This window comes from Cygnus atratus, chromosome 3 (genome assembly GCF_013377495.2).
Source record: "Cygnus atratus isolate AKBS03 ecotype Queensland, Australia chromosome 3, CAtr_DNAZoo_HiC_assembly, whole genome shotgun sequence".
NCBI classification, from domain to species: Eukaryota; Metazoa; Chordata; class Aves; order Anseriformes; family Anatidae; genus Cygnus; species Cygnus atratus.
Window position 1 is genome coordinate 59669150 of NC_066364.1, and position 17384 is coordinate 59686533.

The window sequence follows — 17384 nt, forward strand, 5'->3', positions numbered from 1 at the left end:
ATACTACCTGCACACACATTTTCTTAGCCAAAGGACTTGTATCAACAGGGAACAGTCCTGAAGGAGCTGCCTCCCAGCCTCACCACATGCTCCTACTACATCCTTCTGCACTGCAAGATGAAACCTCTTTGCACACCAGTGTCCTTTAAACTCAGATCCTTTTCTCAGGTGAGTTGCATCATGACCCGCCAGGTTCCTGGGTGATGAGGACAGTGTCTGCACTGAGTCTGTACACCTGGGAAGAGGATCAGACTGAATAATCCCTTGATAAATTGAGATCTATCTGTGGGCAGACAACAACTGACTCAAACAGTGAAGAAGGTTTTGAGAGAGCATGGCTCTAGCAGCACTGATGTTGAGCTTCCATGAGTCAGAGCACATGGTGTAGGGTTAGGAAGATTTGAGATTTTGATGAACGACTTTGTGCTATTGTGTTATGTCACAACTATTTATTTGTATTTGAAAGCAGAAAGGTCATATGGTGCCCAGCAGTGATAACTAGTGCTGGAGTCCAGATAGGATTTGCATTTCCACCTTCTTGTCAACTTCGTAACCAAAGTACGAGGAGCTGAGGACCTTGAAAGTGCTGTGGTGGGACCAGAAATGGTGCCAGTGTGGGGAAAAAGGAAGTGAAATTGGGACTTACAGGGGTGTCTGACCCCTTCTAAAACACCACAGAAAGAGATGCATATCTCTATACACCAATATGCTAAAGGAAGAGGACATGCTTTCCCAGGTCATGGGGGAAGATGAGGAAGCAAAGACATGAACAGTGCTTTCTCAGCAGGAGTTGCTGGTGTCTAATAGAAATCTAAACCCCCTAATCCCAACAGTTAGTGCACTTGCAGGGCAGCACCGCCCAGCATTATTATCAAGAAGCAAAGGATAAGGCTTATTTCACGTATGCTGGTGTTACATGATGGGGGAGAAATAGAAAAGATAGGAGGAAGAAGCTGCTACATGACACTGTCACTCAGTGATCTCTTTTCTGGCTACACACAGTTCCAGCACTGCATCCAGTACAGCCAACAGGTCTTGACAAACCTGTTCAGAACCAGCAAGTGGAATATTTTGGGTTTTCAGTTTCAAGTTTTGGTTCAACAGAGATTTCTGAAAAATGATGATTCATCTTCAGTTCTGTACAAAAAGAGCCATCAGATTTTGGTTCAGGGTGGGCTCTTTGATTGGAGTTCTAGCTTAGCCTCCATGATGCACCGTTCTGTGCTGCTATGTGCCACACAATGTTAACCGTTGGCATAAAGACAACAAACCCAAAACAAGACAAATAGGAGAAAGAATTGTGTAACTGTGATAAAAGAACTGACTTGTAAAGTAATTAGCACTTGTAGCTGCATATCAGAGACAAAGCATTACTGAGCTTTGTTACATGGAGCTGTCATGAATCACATTTTTCAGTGTTTTATTTACTGATTTCAGCAATCTGCAATTATAAAATATGCAATGCAATTTTAGTAAGAATTTATCCTCTGTCCCAAAATACAGAATTTCTGAGGGCTAGAAAAATAAAAATCCAGAAAACAGTGAGAGAAACACAACTGCTATTTTGTACTAATAAAAGATCAGTATTCTTATAATATAGAAATAGTTATTTCTCAATAAATGGTAGCAATAAAATAATGTTGCTGATTTTTTTTCTAAACAAATTACATTGAGAAGTTTGTTCACCATGAAGAACGAAACACAATCCTGATTATGTAGAGGATGCTGTATCTCATTTGGACGTGAGATTATTAGTGTACAGCTTCAGTTATGGTAACATCATGGGAAGGCTGTCAGTTGTGGATCTTGTTATAGATGATCCTTCTCATACCACCGACCAAAAAGTGTCACAGTGACAACTGGTTTTGTTGGTTTTGTCTTACTTATCAAACGCCCATCATTCAATACCTGATTGGGAAAAGTAACAGAAAGACATAATTAGAGGAATACTACTATGAACAAAGAGCTCAGAAAGATGTAACAAAATGAGAAGGTACATCAGACCATATCACTTACAGCAACTAGTGACTTAACTGAAAAGTATAAAGTATGTCTGATTATTCACTATGAAAAAATTCTCTTTGGCTGTTTTGATGTAGTTATTCCACTACTAGTCCACAGAAAGTCTAACACGAACCAGTTCCGGAGTGCCCCATTACCTCAAATTCCCCAGGGGCCAGCTGCACCCCGCTGTACAAGACCTCTGGAAAGACGTAGTTAGTGCCAAACGTGCCGCTGAGGGAGAACATGTCAAACTTGGTCTGCGCAGTCTCCACTGGCTGCCCGCATGTGCTCAGGTCTGTGCTCCTACACTTGAGCAGCGTACATATCTATGTGGAAGACAAAAAGACAACATGTTGAGCAAGACAGAAATATTCTGATATGAAAGCCTTGTGCCATTAAATCTTGTGTGTGTTGGAGTAGGTGACAGTCACAGGATTTCTTTTGTAATCTTCAATCAAAATGTCTTTCATAAACTTCACTTGTAGCTTACTTTTTCACCCTTGACCTGATTGGAGGGTATTACAGACCTGTACTGCCTTAATAGTTAGAAATAACCTTTGTTTCTGATGTAAGCACTGCCAGAGCTCTTTATTTGATCCCTGCAGGCCAGTGGCATTTCCACTAATTCTTCTAGTTGCCAGTTCTTATTTGAAGATTCCCTTCTCACAAGTCTTATTAAGATGAATTTGTGAATGGAAATTTTAGGAAAATGAAACAAAGTCCTCCTCATGTGTATACTGTATTACTGCACACACAAGTCCTCTTACTGGTATGCATACGTGTTGCTAATAACAGTTCATTAGATTGTCTAGTCGATCATGGGAAATCTGAATTTCATGTTCTCCATCCAACTTCTGGCGAATACTGGAGTATCATACTGACTCACCTGCAATACCGTGTCCAGTTCTGTCTGCCCCCTCCCCCCAGTACAAGAGAGACTTGGACATACTAGAAGGAGTCCAATGTAGGGTTACCAAAATGATCAAAGAACTGGAGCATCTCTCACGTGAGGAAAAACTGAGAGAGTTAGAACTGTTTAGCCTGGAGAAGAGGAGGCTCAAGAGGGATCTTATCAACGTCTACAAATATCTGAAGGGAGGGTGCAAAGAGAATGGGGACAGGCTCTTCTCAGTGGTGCCCAGTGCCAGGACAAGAGGCCGTGGGCACAAGCTGGAACACAGGAGGTTCTGCTGGAACATCAGGAAGCACGTCTTTACTGTGCAAGTGAAGGTACTGTGCAGGCACTGAGCCTGCTGGAGTTCAAGAAGTGTTTGGACAACGCTCTTAGACATATGGTCTGATTTTTGGGTGGTTCTGTTGGGTGCCAGGAGTTGAACTCAATGATCTTTGTGGGTCCCTCACAACTTGGGATATTCTATGCTTCTATGATAGGGTCCTGGGCAACCTGGCTCTAGGTGCCTCTGCTTGAGCAGAGGTCCCTTCCCACCTCAACCATTCCATGATTCTGTAACAGATGACCATGTAACGAAGTCAGCATCCTCTGTTACAGTTTTGTATTAGCAGCTGCAGCACATAAAGGAAAGTAGGAATGGTAATGTTTTCCTTTTGTCCTTATGGTTTAACCATAAGCATTCTCCATCTTAAAGCTGATAAATGTTTACAGACACTATGATGAAATATGAAATAGGGCTAGCACTCCTGTGAAGATTCAAATGACACTGGCTGGCTTTGCTGCCAGGTGATGGAAGTGTTTGTCTACTCATGTCAGATACTGGGAGCCAGAAGAAGCATAGCTACAAACAACCAAAGTATTATTCATCAGCATATATGCTTTCCTATTGAAATGCAAATATGCAGACATAAAGAATCTAATTCTCTCAGTGTGTTCTGAAGAAATTTAAAAAAATACTAAAACAAAAAAAGAAAAGTAGAAATTCCTGCCTGCTCTAGAATATTCAGTACTGGTAGAGACCATCTGGCAGCCTCCACAATCACTGAAATAGATTTTCCAAGTGAGCTCACCAAGAACTGATTTTATTCAAGCTATCTTCTTAAATGCATTAGATGAGCTGTTCACTGGCTAAAACCTCTCTACATATCCTAGAGTCTATGCCAGCTGATATGCAAAGGCCCTGCTGGCAGAGAAAAGTAACTAGAAAAAATAAATTAATCTGCTGGCACAATAACTTAATTATGAAGGCAAAGTATGGCTTTAAGCAAACTATTAGTTAGGACGCAACTCAGTGTCTTCCCACATATTTGATTAAAAACGAGGAAGAGTGGACATTACCAGTAAAAGTTGTATGCCATTTCAGTACAATTCATTGCTATAATTTGAAAAAAATGACAAAATATTAACTTCTTCATGAATCTGAATTATCAGAGCATTTCATAAAGATCAAGTGATTTTTTTAACAGCAACCATTTGATAAAGATTAAAGGAGAGATTCAGAACACTTACTGCAGATACTCACAACAGAATACTAAAGCGTAGCTCCCTATTTAGCCAATATTGTATGTCTAAAAAATAGCATGTGGCCTCTGGGAACATAAAAGAGGTTGAGAGACCTCTGCACTGCATTTCTTGGATTTAAAGGCACATTTGGATATTTGGACATTTTAGCAACTACTTCCTACTGCTAACAAATAGGACACCAGGACTACAGCATACAAGAAATAAATCATTGTCCTTCTCCCCCCCCCGCCCCAAGGAGCTGAAAGTTTCTCCCTGGAAAGAAACTTCCTAAAATAAGTAACACCCCCCAAAGAATCTTTACCTGCAGATAGTATTGTCCTTCAACAACATGAAGCCCATCAAAAGCACCTAGCACATACACTTCATCTTCTCGTTTCCTTGCCATCTTGTAGCTCAGGTGACAGTGGAGGTCTTTCTGGCAAACGGTGATATTCCCCTCAGTCTTAGTGAGCTTAGTGAAAGTGAACTGGTCATAGAAGATCAATCCACTGAAATCACGTTCATCTGGTATGCATTTTTCTACACCTGAAGCATATGAACTCCAGCTGACAGCAGGAGGGGAGGCAGGAGAAAGGCGAGGGTGTGAATCTAGTTCAGCAATGAGAAGATGGCCATCCTCAGTTTTCATATTGTAGTAATAGGCTCTGGCTCCATCTGGTGCATAAATGCCACTCCCTGAGGAGAATGCAATTTTCAGTCCAAAATAGTTCAAACACTTCATATTGTCCTTTTAATTATCTCTATTGCTAGCTTATCCAGTCTTTTATAAACATTATAGAAATTTTATTCTCACCAAAGACAACTATTAGTAACTCAGTAGATAGAGATCATGCTTTGGCAAAGAGTAGCATTTATTTCTCTACATGAGGTCTGCTCAGTATAGCCTAAAGGCAGACGGTATGACCTTACAATTGTATTCATGACCTCCCCAGTTCTCTTTTCTCCTGCATGCAACAGAGTTGACTGAGAATTCCTTCTTCCTTGGCAATTTGATGTAAAAGGACTAACTACTGATTGAGACCATCCAAAACACCACACAGGCAAGTATCACAGGCCCGTCTTGATGGACACAGGAAGAGATAATAGGTGTCCAGCTCAGTTTATACCATCTGAAGACTCCGCACATAGGGAATTCACACCTGGCCAGTGCCAAGTGATGGAGGAAAATCAAGGAAAATCTGTCATGCCCATTACTGTCAAAGAGCTCTGCCCTTCAGCTACATAAAAAGGACAACAAGCAGTAGCCTATTAAGCATTTCAGTTGAGAAGCCCCAAGCCAATACTGCGATTTCAGGGCACAATGAAAGTATTTGTCTAGCTGAAATATGTTATCCCATAAGCTAAACTCTAGAAAGTCAGTGTCAAATTCTTAAAAGAAAATGCACACGTCTTAGCAGTGTTGCCGCAATAGGTCTGAAAAAATGATTTCAACACTTTTCCACAACTGTGTTTAATACAGCTACAAATGAGTCTTTCATTTGTCCAGAATAAATGGAGCCATGCATTGGGTGTACAATACAGTTCTGCATTTAAGAACAGATTTGGAGGTCTAAAGGAAAAGAGCTTAATTTTCAGAAGTTTCTACTCATGTAGAAGCAGCGGTAACTTACTACTTCTTTGGAGGCATTAAAAGAAAGAAAGGAAACTCCTGAGAAGCTAAGGAGGAGAAAAGAGAACACCAGAAATTTTGCTGTGCCTTATATGCCACCAGTAGGGACAGGGTTTGGCAGGTTTAAAATTTGTTGGCTAAACTCTTTGCCTTTAGATAAACACATTATATTCCTCTGCAAAATGACCTTGCAAAACAGGGAATAAAGATTCCTGGTTATAATGATTTTTCAGACAAAGTTAAAATTAATTACCTGTCATGGACATGATGGTGTTGTGAGTATTGGAAGCTAGGAAGTTGACTCTCATGCCCATAGCCCAGGCAGAGTGAAACTCCACAGCAGACAGAAAGGGCAGGACGTTCATCCAGGCTGTTGGGAAGAGCACTGTGTCCACCTGTAGCTTGCTCACCAGCACCACAGCAGGCTCCCAGAAAAGGATGTCGAAGCAAGTGAAAATGCCAAACTTCCCAAAGGGTGTCTCGAAGGTGACAGCTTCTGGCTCTTTAGGGTAATTAAACTGTTTTTCTTCTGACATAAACAGATTATACTATAGGGGAAGGAATAAAACCAGAAACCAGTTAAAGGTACCTACTGCCATATCCTGGAGTCACTCTGCAAAACTGTTCTGAATGACTTCAGGTTTTTAACCTGTGATGGAAGCCCTCGTATGTAGGAAGCTATCGTTTGTATGATCACCATAGTGCCCAAAAAGTTGACATGGGAAGACAGATATTGCCCTGGCATCTAGCTAGAAAAACATCTGGCTATCTGCGGGTCTACTGTGTCAGCTACCTGCAACTCCCATAAAAATGATCTTTCCCATCTCCCCACCGAAGTTTAAAAACCTGGTGACCCAAAAGGCACACAGCAGAGAAATGATAATGGAAGAGGAACACAGAGCATCTGGTGGGTTGGTAATTTTGATGTGAAGATGCATGGACAGACTGTACCAACACAACAGTACACGACAGTACCGGGAGGAAGCATGAGACAGCAAAAGACGACCACAAAACAGAAGAAAACAACGGCGGTGGTGATGGGGAGGAGGCAAATAGTCTCAGCTGACAGAAAAATCCAAGTCTGTGACGATCCCTGCTTTGCAACATTTTCATTCTTCCTTTGGATTCGCCTTAACTAAAAGAGTCCTTTAATATACAGGCAGCCTAGGCAATAAACACGTAATCGAGCCAGAAAGTGGGTTCAGGGTTACTGATCTTGGCACTTGGCACCTGTGCCATGCCTGGTTGGCACATGGGGGACCAACCTTGGCATAAGGCTCATCCAGTTTGTGAGCAAACAAGTATGTTGGCATCACCTGTGAAGAACTGGGTGGAATACTAGGTCCAAGGTGCATTAAATAAAAAACTGACTTCAGTCTAGCCACGTCAGTGTGATATATCTGGTATATGAACCCCAAACAACTTTGATGACCCTTACAAGTAGGTTGTCTTGGGTTTACATGGTGAGTGCTTGGTAGCAGGGGGCTGCAGGGGTGGCCTTTGTGAGCAGAGCCCAGCAGCTGCCCCGTGTCAGGTCAGAGTCAGCACCAGCCAGCCCCAAAGGGAGCCGCCGCTGGCCAGAGCCGAGCCAGGGAGCAATGCTGGTTGAGCCTCTGGGAGAGCAGACTGAAGAAAGAGAAAACTGCTGTAAAACTGCAGCTAGCAGAGGGAGTGAGAAAGTCTGGGAGAACCAGCACTGCAGACCCCAAGGTCAGTGCAGAAGGAGGGCAGGAGGTGCTCCAGGCATGGAGTAGAAGTTTCCCTGCGGCCTGTAGAGAGGCCCCTGGTGGAGCAGTTCTTGAAGAGCTGCTGCCTGTGGGCAGCCCCCGCAGGCTCAGTTCGGGAAGGACGGCATCCCATGGGAGGGACCCCGCGTGGAGTAGGGGCAGAGAGGGACCGTGAGGGAGCAGCAGAGATGAAGCGTCAGGGAGTGACCGCACCCCCATTGCCTGTTCCCCTGCACCGCTCAGAAGGGAAGATGTAGAATGGGTTGTTTGGGGCGGGGAAGGTGGTTTTAGTTTGCTTTTAGTTTCTCAGTGTTCTGGTCCTCTAGTGATAGGAAATACATTATATTTATCTCCCTGTGATGAGTCTGTTTTGCCCATGACAATAATTGATCTCCCTGTCATTATCTCAACCCTTGAGCCTTTTCCATCGTATTTTCTCCCCCTTTTCCTTTGAGGAAGGGGAGTGAGAGAGCAGCTGTGGTGGAGGTTAGCTGCCCAGCTGAGTAAAACAACCACAGTCCTTTATGGTGCCCAGCAGTAGGGCTTGAGAAATTTGAGATGATGATAACTGAGAGAAGTAACAGGCAAAATCATGGACTGGACATTGTCTAGAATGCAATAGTTGTGAACAACTTAAGACAGTAGTAATTGTGAAGAATATATGTTGCAGTAATGTGGTGAAGGGACGAGGGGTGGCATGTGTGTATATTGCCCACTTTCTCAGTGTTGTGATGAATTATGTTTATTTTGATGTGGGGATTTTTATTTTTTTAATTTATTTGTTTGATGTAAGTGAAGATTTTGATGATTGTGGTACAAGAGTATATTGTGATAATTCTAAAATAAGCTTTTCACAGAGGCAAGGGGTGGAAGGTAGCAGAAGATGATTACCCACAGACGTTCAAAATACTCAAAAGCTACTGTAATTAGCCCATAGGGAAAGAAGGAGGAGGTACCATTCCTCATATCATCCACAAACTGACATCCAGAGGAGAAAAAAAAGAGAGTGGAATTGTTAATATTCTCACAGAGATAGTTCCCAGAGGACAGGGATGATAGCAATGCAGGGCCCGAATACCAGATCAGGCTCAAGGCCAGTGCTTTACAGCACAGTGAGCTGACAAAACCAAACACAGCCTTTAACAAACTCTCCGGCTTGATATACAGTAAAAGGGAGAACGTGGCATGGATCAGATAAAACAGGATCACATAGACAAATACTGAGAACAAACCAGACAACACTGTGACTAGCAACTAAGTATGATAACTGTAAGCTCCCTCTACAGCGCTTTGATCAAATCTATTTATATCTCAAGCCTCCAAGCCAAATATTGGGCAAAAAAAAGGATTGTGGTGGAGTTTGGCTGCCAAGCAGGGTAAAACCGCCACAGAAACTGAAAAAGAAAACTGAAAAAGAAAAAAGAATAAAAAAAGATACTTTCATTGGCTGTAAATGTTTCAGTGCTCTCATCACTTTTTGCTCCCAGCATAGGTCCACAAATCCTGTTATGCAAAAGCTGTCCTGAAGCTGTGCTGAAACATCATAAGAAAAACGTTGATAGGAAAGGGCCTGTTTTCTTTAAATTGGACTGTTCATGTAAGATGAGATGCAGATGAACATTTTGAAATGCTGGAACACGAAGGGGTACTCTGGTAAAAAGATGGCATAGAAAACTAGGGTTGCTCAAACACCAGGATTTCCAGTAAAAGGAAGTTAAACTGAGGCAGTCAACCAACTAACATTGGACCTGAGCAATCAGTCAAACTGTTTTCATTCTAGTCTGCTTTTAGAAACATGACAGTAAATACAAATTTAGTGTTAATACTTCACAGGAACAGAGAGATTCTTTTAAATTATAGCAAAAACCTATACGAGGGAGGCATCTGCCATGGAGCAATTACTGGCATTAAATTGTCTTGCCTAATGGAGACATTTTGGAAGATGTGGAAAAAAATGGCTTCCAAGGCCACTTCTTACCTTGTGGTAACGAGCCACCAGTTTCCCTTCCGAGTCAAAGACAACATTGGTGTTGTACTGGTAGCGACCGTCACTGGGGCAGCTGGGATCACTGGAATTGCACGACTTCTTGTCCCCAATGTTCGCAACCACATAGATGGAGTTATTCCTGGCCATGCAGCTGAGTCGTTCCAGCACTGGTGCTGGAGCAAATCTAATATGTTTTAGACCAGGAGAAAAAAATAATAAAAAAGAGTAAGAAAAGACATACTGACAATGGTGTCCATCACTGGATCTCTGAAGGCATGCCGACAGTATCCCTGATCCTGCAGTCACATCAGGGCAGGCATATATATAGGATGGCGGCAGTACTTCCTTGGATTGCCTTCTGTGCCTTGAGGCAGGTCCTGAAGCCTTCCCATTGGTATCCAGAAGGAAATGCTATCGCTGGACTGCCTACAAGTGCCCTGGGCACCCAGAATGGGGTCTGCAGAGAGTAGATAATCCTGGGGCTGGGAGAGGACACTCTCATCACCGTTGTTTCGTGAAGGTCATACATGAGATGGGCCATGCAGGAGGACCATCATGCCAGATACATAGGGAGCACTGAGGAATAGAGCATGCCAGAATGTGGTGGCGGGCGTTACAGTCCCACAAGGCTGCTGCTGAAAAACCTGACTTAGGACAGTGGAAAGATACAGATATCACCTTCACAAAACCTAACTCAGGAACTGAAATAAAGACATGCTTAGACATGTTGCTACCCCCCCACACCTCACTTATTGAGAAAGACTCCTTATATTTTAGTTAACTTATGTCTCAGTAAGAAGCTGCACATCCTGCACTTCTCCCAGCATACATTCTCCCTCTCATTGTGAGTCTTCCTCTTGAAACCATTGAGGAATCTCATTACAGATGCCATACCATGGTCTTAGCATCTCATCTTTGAGCAGGTGAAGAAAGCTGCATTGCAAAAGCCAGACCATGTTTGTATTTCTATGGCTGAGCACTTACTGCATACTGTATAGGTCTGAAATCCAGTGTGCAACTTCAGGTTACCACAGTCCTGCTGGAACATGACACCTGAGTGACAGATCATGTTCCAGAGCACAGAGAGTCTAGCGATTAGGACTTTACCTTAATGTAACTGTGAAAAACTAAGACTAAAACTTTCTGGGTCTGTATCACTTGCAGATTTCGAGTTTGACTAGCGACCTCATCACCTCTGTTACTAGCTTTTCAGAAACCAATTTTCAGCTGTTCACAAAAACAGTATGTGTGGTTTTATATGAACACAGCATTTATAAACAAAACAACAAAACAAATCAAAAACTAGCATTAAAAATTTCCAATTAGTTTCATTCAAAATAGTGTGGAAAAAAAATGAAAACAACAAGAAGCAGCATATCCTGGAATCAAAGCTTTTCCAAATTAAAAAAAAAAAAAAAAGAAAAAAGTTTTGTCTACATTTAGCAACCCAAATTCAGTATATTTTCTGAATTTCTCTTTAAAGCGTCTCATTCAAAAAGCATTTTATCAGGTTTCCCTTGTCAATCTTATTATGTAATTTACCTTCATATGATATTATACAACTGTAATTCTGTAACTGAAACTTGCCTGATGTCAAAAGCATTAGCAGTTCTTAGGCATTTATTAGGAGCAGCTCACAACTCCATGGGACACCAGTTTAAAACCATACAAACTGGTGCAGAAGAAATCACCTTGTGGGATCAGTGCAGGGAATCCAGTTCACCTCTGGATCAGGAATGTCCTCCAGGTACGGGTAGATGGCTTCTCTTGTGAAAACCCAGCCATAAATGCCATCCTCAGGAGTCACAATGATGTGTGCGCCCTGGCAGAAGAGGCTCTGTTAAGAAGTCTCCATCAATGCATCCCTGGGGGGGGGGGTGTCAGCGGGAGGAGAACACACGATTAACACCACTCAGGATACATCTCGTACCTGGTGGGCTGCTTCCTTGATGGCTCCTTCCAAGATGTCCATGTTCCTGTTCATGAGGGCCAAAGCATCTTCAGGAGAAACTGTCTTAGGAGCAGCACGTGGCAGGATGACAGTGTGCTCGTACACGGCTGCAATGAAGGTGTCTGAGGCCAGGGCCTGCAGGGCTGCCAGGGCAAACACCGCAGCGTGCACCACAGGCTGGTGAAGGACCATGGCTGCTGCCTGGCAGTTGCTTGAACGCTCTGAGTCACAGACAAATGGTGAAAAGGAAGCATACACAGAAAACTAAAAAGGGTCAAAGTTTAACTTAAATAAGGGAGGGAGGAAGTGCTGGCCAGTTAAAGGATTACCTTGTAATCAAATGTCTCTGGTTACATATGGAAAAGTAGGACACCACAACATCAGGAAGTGAGGATGTCGCAACTCAGACTGAAGAGTTGGCAGAGCACACAGGCAGTCACAGAACTGTGGCTAATGCCAAGAGTAATAATGCCAATATGAAAGTATATTATTAAACACATGACTTGAAAGAGCAGTCCAATTTTTGCTGTTGTACTTTTTCTGTCATTGATTGCAACACACTTTTGCTCAACTCTGACACCCGGGTAAAGGTGGATACAGAGTCACAGAATCATCTAGGTTGGAAGAGACCTTCAAGATCACCTAGTCCAACCTCTGATCTAACACTAACAAATCCTCCACTAAACCATATCACTAAGCTCCACATCTAAACATCTTTTAAAGACCTCCAGGGATGGTGACTCAACCACTTCCCTGGGCAGCCTATTCCAATGCCTAACAACCCTTTCAGTAAAGAAGTTCTTCCTAATATCCAACCTAAACCTCCCCTGGAGCAACTTTAGCCCATTCCCCCTTGTCCTGTCACCAGGCACATGGGAGAATAGACCAACCCCTACCTCGCTACAGCCTCCTTTAAGGTACCCGAAGAGTGCGATAAGGTCGCCCCTGAGCCTCCTCTTCTCCAGGCTGAACAATCCCAGCTCCCTCAGCCACTCCTCATAAGACTTGTTCTCCAGACCCCTCACCAGCTTCGTTGCCCTTCTCTGGACTCGCTCGAGCACCTTGATGTCCGTTTTGTAGCGAGGTGCCCAAAACTGAACACAGTACTCGAGGTGCGGCCTCACCAGAGCCGAGTACAGGGGGACAATCACTTCCCTAGCCCTGCTGGCCACACTATTTCTTATGCAAGCCAGGATGCTGTTGGCCTTCTTGGCCACCTGAGCACACTACTCATATTCAGCCGACTATCAACCAGTACTCCCAGGTCCTTGTCTGCCAGGCAGCTTTCTAACCAGCCTGTAGCTCTGCTTGGGGTTGTTGTGCCCCAGGTGCAGGACCCGGCACTTGGCCTTGTTGAACCTCATACAGTTGGCCTCTGCCCATCGGTCCAGCCTATCCAGATCCTCCTGCAGAGCCTTCCCAACCTTGAGCAGATTGACACACATGCCTAACTTGGTGTCGTCTGCAAACTTACTGAGGGTGCACTCGATCCCCTCATCCAGATCATCGATAAAGATATTTAAGAGAACTGGCCCCAGTACTGAGCCCTGGGGGACACCACTAGTGACCGGCCTCCAACTGGATTTGACTCCATTCACCACAACTCTTTGGGCCCGGCTACCCAGCCAGTTTTTTACACAACGAAGCGTATGCCAGTCCAAGCCACGAGCAGCCAGTTTCTTGAGGAGAATGCTGTGGGAAACGGTGTCAAAAGCCTTACTGAAGTCAAGGTAGACCACATCCACAGCCTTTCCCTCATCCACTAAGCGTGTCACTTTGTCATAGAAGGAGATCAGGTTCGTCAAGCAGGACCTGCCTTTCATAAACCCATGCTGACTGGGCCTGATCGCCTGGTCACCCTGCAAGTGCTGCATGATGACACTCAAGATAATCTGTTCCATGAGCCTCCCCAGCACCGAAGTCAGACTGGCAGGCCTATAGTTTCCCAGGTCTACCCTCCAGCCCTTCTTGTAGATGGGCGTCATGTTTGCTAGCTGCCAGTCAACTGGGACCTCCCCTGATAGCCAGGACTGCTGATAAATGATGGAAAGCAGCTTGGCCAGTTCTTCTGCCAGTTCTCTCAGCACCCTCGGGTCGATCACATCCAGCCCCATCGACTTGCGTACATCCAAGTGCTGTAGCAGGTCGCCAACCATTTCCTCGCGGATTATGAGGGCCACATCCAGCTCCCCAGCCCCTTCCACCAGCTTAGGATACTGGGTATCCAGAGAACAACTGTTTTTGCTGCTAAAGACTGAGGCATAGAAGGCATTAAGCACTTCAACCTTTTCCTCATTTCTTGTCACTAAGTTTCCCCCTGCATCCAGTAAAGGACAGAGATTCTTCTTAGTCCTCCTTTTTGTGTTTATGTATTTATAAAAACCACCTCCACCTCTGGAGCTGTTGTGGCAAAACTGAGGGCCTTAAAAACTGTTTGCTTTATTCTAGTGTCTTCACGTTCATTTCCTGTGCTAGATGCCAGTATCTGCAGCTTGCATCCCAGAGTTTTTTTAGATCAGAGTCATTACGTTATCATCTCACTGCACTTAAATGTCACGTACCTAACGTGCCAGCGACAGACCTGTCCCTTGCATTTATCCCAGAGGCTCTCCCAGTTGCTTCTCTTTAGCCGTGTGTGACTTTCCAATAGCCTGTCACCAGCAAATATGCATCTGGTGGGAATGTTTGCCCCTGAAATCAGGCAGGTAAGCCACCAGCTAGCCCGTTATCCATGTGCCTCACTGTCTGGCCACCACATGCCTGAAGCAGAGGTCAGTGCAGCTCACCCTGCACCACAGCATTCCTGCTCCTCAGCTCACCCTCCCTCACCCTGGGATCGTTCTGTTTATTGATCGAAGCAGCCTTCGTTTTTAATCTTTGACTTCAGTTCTAATGTGTTTTCCTATGACATTTTCCATTTTTTGACATTCTAGTAGTTGCAGCATTCTCATTTGGAAAAGGTTTCCTGAATAATAGGAAGCAGAACGGACTGCCTGCTTATGTCCTGCTACCACTGCAGAGCCATCTCTTAGGCAGAGCAGAAATGTTGTGGGTGAATGCAAGCACCAGAGTTCCCTGCAAGAGCAGTGCTGACCAAGGGCTTCAAGCATTAAGAACATCAATTTGCACCTACTAGTGTTCACCACTAAGTACTTCTCTATATGCATCCCTAGATACAACACGAGGCACATTCGTGAGCCTTAAATATGAGCCTTTAAAAGGCTGCAGTGGAGATGTTAGTGGTAATTGAAGTGATGTAGCTTAGGAGACTTTGTTGTTGTTGTTGCTCTGATTTTCTAACCAAATGAAACCTGTCTGGGTCTCATTAACTGCAGTGAGCCATAAGTCTGAAGGAGGAAGTGGTAAACTCTGCCGTGTTTAGGGAGAGCTACGAAAACATGCGGCCCGGAAGGGTGACTACTGCAGCCAGGCGGGCACAGAGGCACGCGGCTGAAGTTGCCCTGCCAGGACAGGGTTTCTCCAGCAACGTCGGGTGTCTGGGCCTGGGCCAGCAGGCACCACTGCCGCCTGCCTGCAGAACTGGGGGCTCACCCAGGGCCAAGGAACTAACCCGGGTTAAAAATAAATAAATCACCCACATATCCACTGAGTCAACCCCCTGCGAAACTACAGCAGTCCAGGCTATACACGACTACAGGCACTGTGAGAGGACTTTTATCCTAGAGCTCCCTCTGTTTTTCACACCTCCATTCTCCCAGCCCACTCTCCTCCTTCCCTGCTACCATGTGAGGACAGCGGTTGCCTGAGGACTTACTTTGGTGATGCAGGGTGTAACTGGGTGCCAAGTCAGCTTAGCCAAAGAGGCAGTCCACCTTCAGATCGTGGTCCTGCTCCTTGTGCTGAGAGAAGCTGCCTGGAAAATGACTCCTCACGTGCTAATCTTTGCATGGAAAAACCTGTGTGACGGGACACACCTGAAACCACACAACCCCAGCAGATCAGGCAGGTCAGGTGGCCAGGCTGAGATCAGACCCCTCTCCTGTTTTAGCCCAGCACAGGGCTGTCCTGTGTGGCTGTAACAGGACACTGTGTCCAGGGGTGTACACACACATGTGGAGATACAGTACTTTTTTTCCACAACAAGTAGAGTGTTTTCCATTACCTCCGTTGTATCCATTACATAGGGTTACCATTTGATGCATCTGTATACTGAAAACTTATTTTTACAGTGTTCATTTTGTTCAAAGTGTTTTACACCCTGCAAGTATATTTATTTATAATTTAATTATTCTATGACTTTGGTCAGATTAAATGTGAATGATTTTATTTCAAAACAAACCTGCAAAACAAACAACCGAATTAACCTCACATAGAAATCAGCCAAATACCACACAAAAAAATCCAATGCACTCACTTGGCACGCACAAGTATATTCAATCTGTTCAAGCTATTAGCCAGCCTTTGCAAGCGCCTGCCTGCACTCTTGACTCTTTTCACATCAGCATCAGCAACCATTTCAACTGGGAGACAGATATGCCCCTGCGAAACTGCTCATTTTGAGAATTTTTGACATGGATCCACCTGACTGCTTGAAAAAGGTGACACAGTTATCAATAGTTTTGTGGAATGGAAATGTTCCACACTGTAAAACTGTGGTCAGGAAGATCAAGTAGCCTCCTTCAACTGCAACTTAGGGCATGCCATGCTAACACATTACTCCATGTGCTGAGCTGACTATCTGATTTGAAGCAACATTTTTAAGGGACTTGTTTTCTTTTTCAAAGGAAATGACAACTTAAAATTTCAACCATCTGACTTCAGAGTTTCTGTTACTTTTCTCTGGTTTAGAACAGGGTGTATTCAGAGCTGGAGCTGAATGATGTTCTGGAACTGACTTCTGATTAAAAATCATAGAATCGTTAAAGTTGGAAAAGCCCTCTGAGGTCATCTGGTCCAACCATCCCCCTACCACCAATATCACCCACTAGGCACTGCATGGGGTTGTTGTGACCAAAGTGCAGGACCCGGCACTTAGCCATGTGAAACCTCATCCCATTGGCCTCTGCCCAATGACCCAACCTGTCCAGGTCCCTCTGCAGGGCCTTCCTACCCTCCGGAAGATCAACAGCTTGGTGTCATCTGCAAACTTACTGAGGGTGCACTCAATTCCCTCATCCCAATCATCAATGAAGATATTAAAGAGGATGGGCCCCAACACTGACCCCTGGGGAACACCACTGGTGACCGGTCGCCAGCTGGATTTCACTCTGTTCACCACCACTCTCTGGACCTGGCCATCCAGCCAGTTTTTAACCCAGCAAAGAGTGTACCTGTCCAAGCCATGGGCTGCCAGCTTCTCCAGGAGAATACTGTGGGAGACCGTATCAAAGGCCTTGCTGAAGTCTAGATAGGCTGCATCAACAGGCTTTCCCTCATCCACCCGGTGGGTTACCTGGTCATAGAAGGAGATGAGGTTGGTCAGGCAGGACTTTCCTTTCACGAACCCCTGCTTGCTGGGTCTGCTCCCCAAGTTGTCTTGCACATGGTGTGTGATTGCAGTCAAGATGACCTGTTCCACAACCATCCCCAGCACTCAGGTCAGGCTGACAGGCCTGTAGTTCCTTGGGTCCTCCTTACGACCCGTCTTATAGATGGGCGTCACATTAGCAAGTCTCCAGTCATCTGGGACCTCTCCAGTTGTTTATGAC

The 17384-nt window shown here is 44.6% G+C and overlaps 1 protein-coding gene across 2 annotated transcripts; it reads right to left on the reverse strand.

The window, feature by feature from the left end:
- Nucleotides 1-1425: 1425 nt before the first annotated feature.
- LOC118243867 (pantetheinase-like) lies at nt 1426-11932 on the reverse strand. 2 transcript variants are annotated; one of them, XM_035538379.2, is made up of 7 exons: nt 11695-11932; nt 11456-11586; nt 9756-9948; nt 6304-6598; nt 4743-5116; nt 2160-2330; nt 1426-1908 (listed from the first exon to the last, which is right to left on the reverse strand). In XM_035538379.2, exons 1-7 carry the CDS (start codon nt 11905-11907, stop codon nt 1810-1812), a joined length of 1476 nt encoding a protein of 491 aa, XP_035394272.1. In that variant the 5' UTR covers nt 11908-11932; the 3' UTR covers nt 1426-1809. The 2 variants fall into 2 exon arrangements, with proteins under 2 accessions (XP_035394272.1, XP_050565591.1); XM_050709634.1 differs by having other exon boundaries at nt 11456-11601.
- Between the last annotated feature and the right edge of the window lie 5452 nt (nt 11933-17384).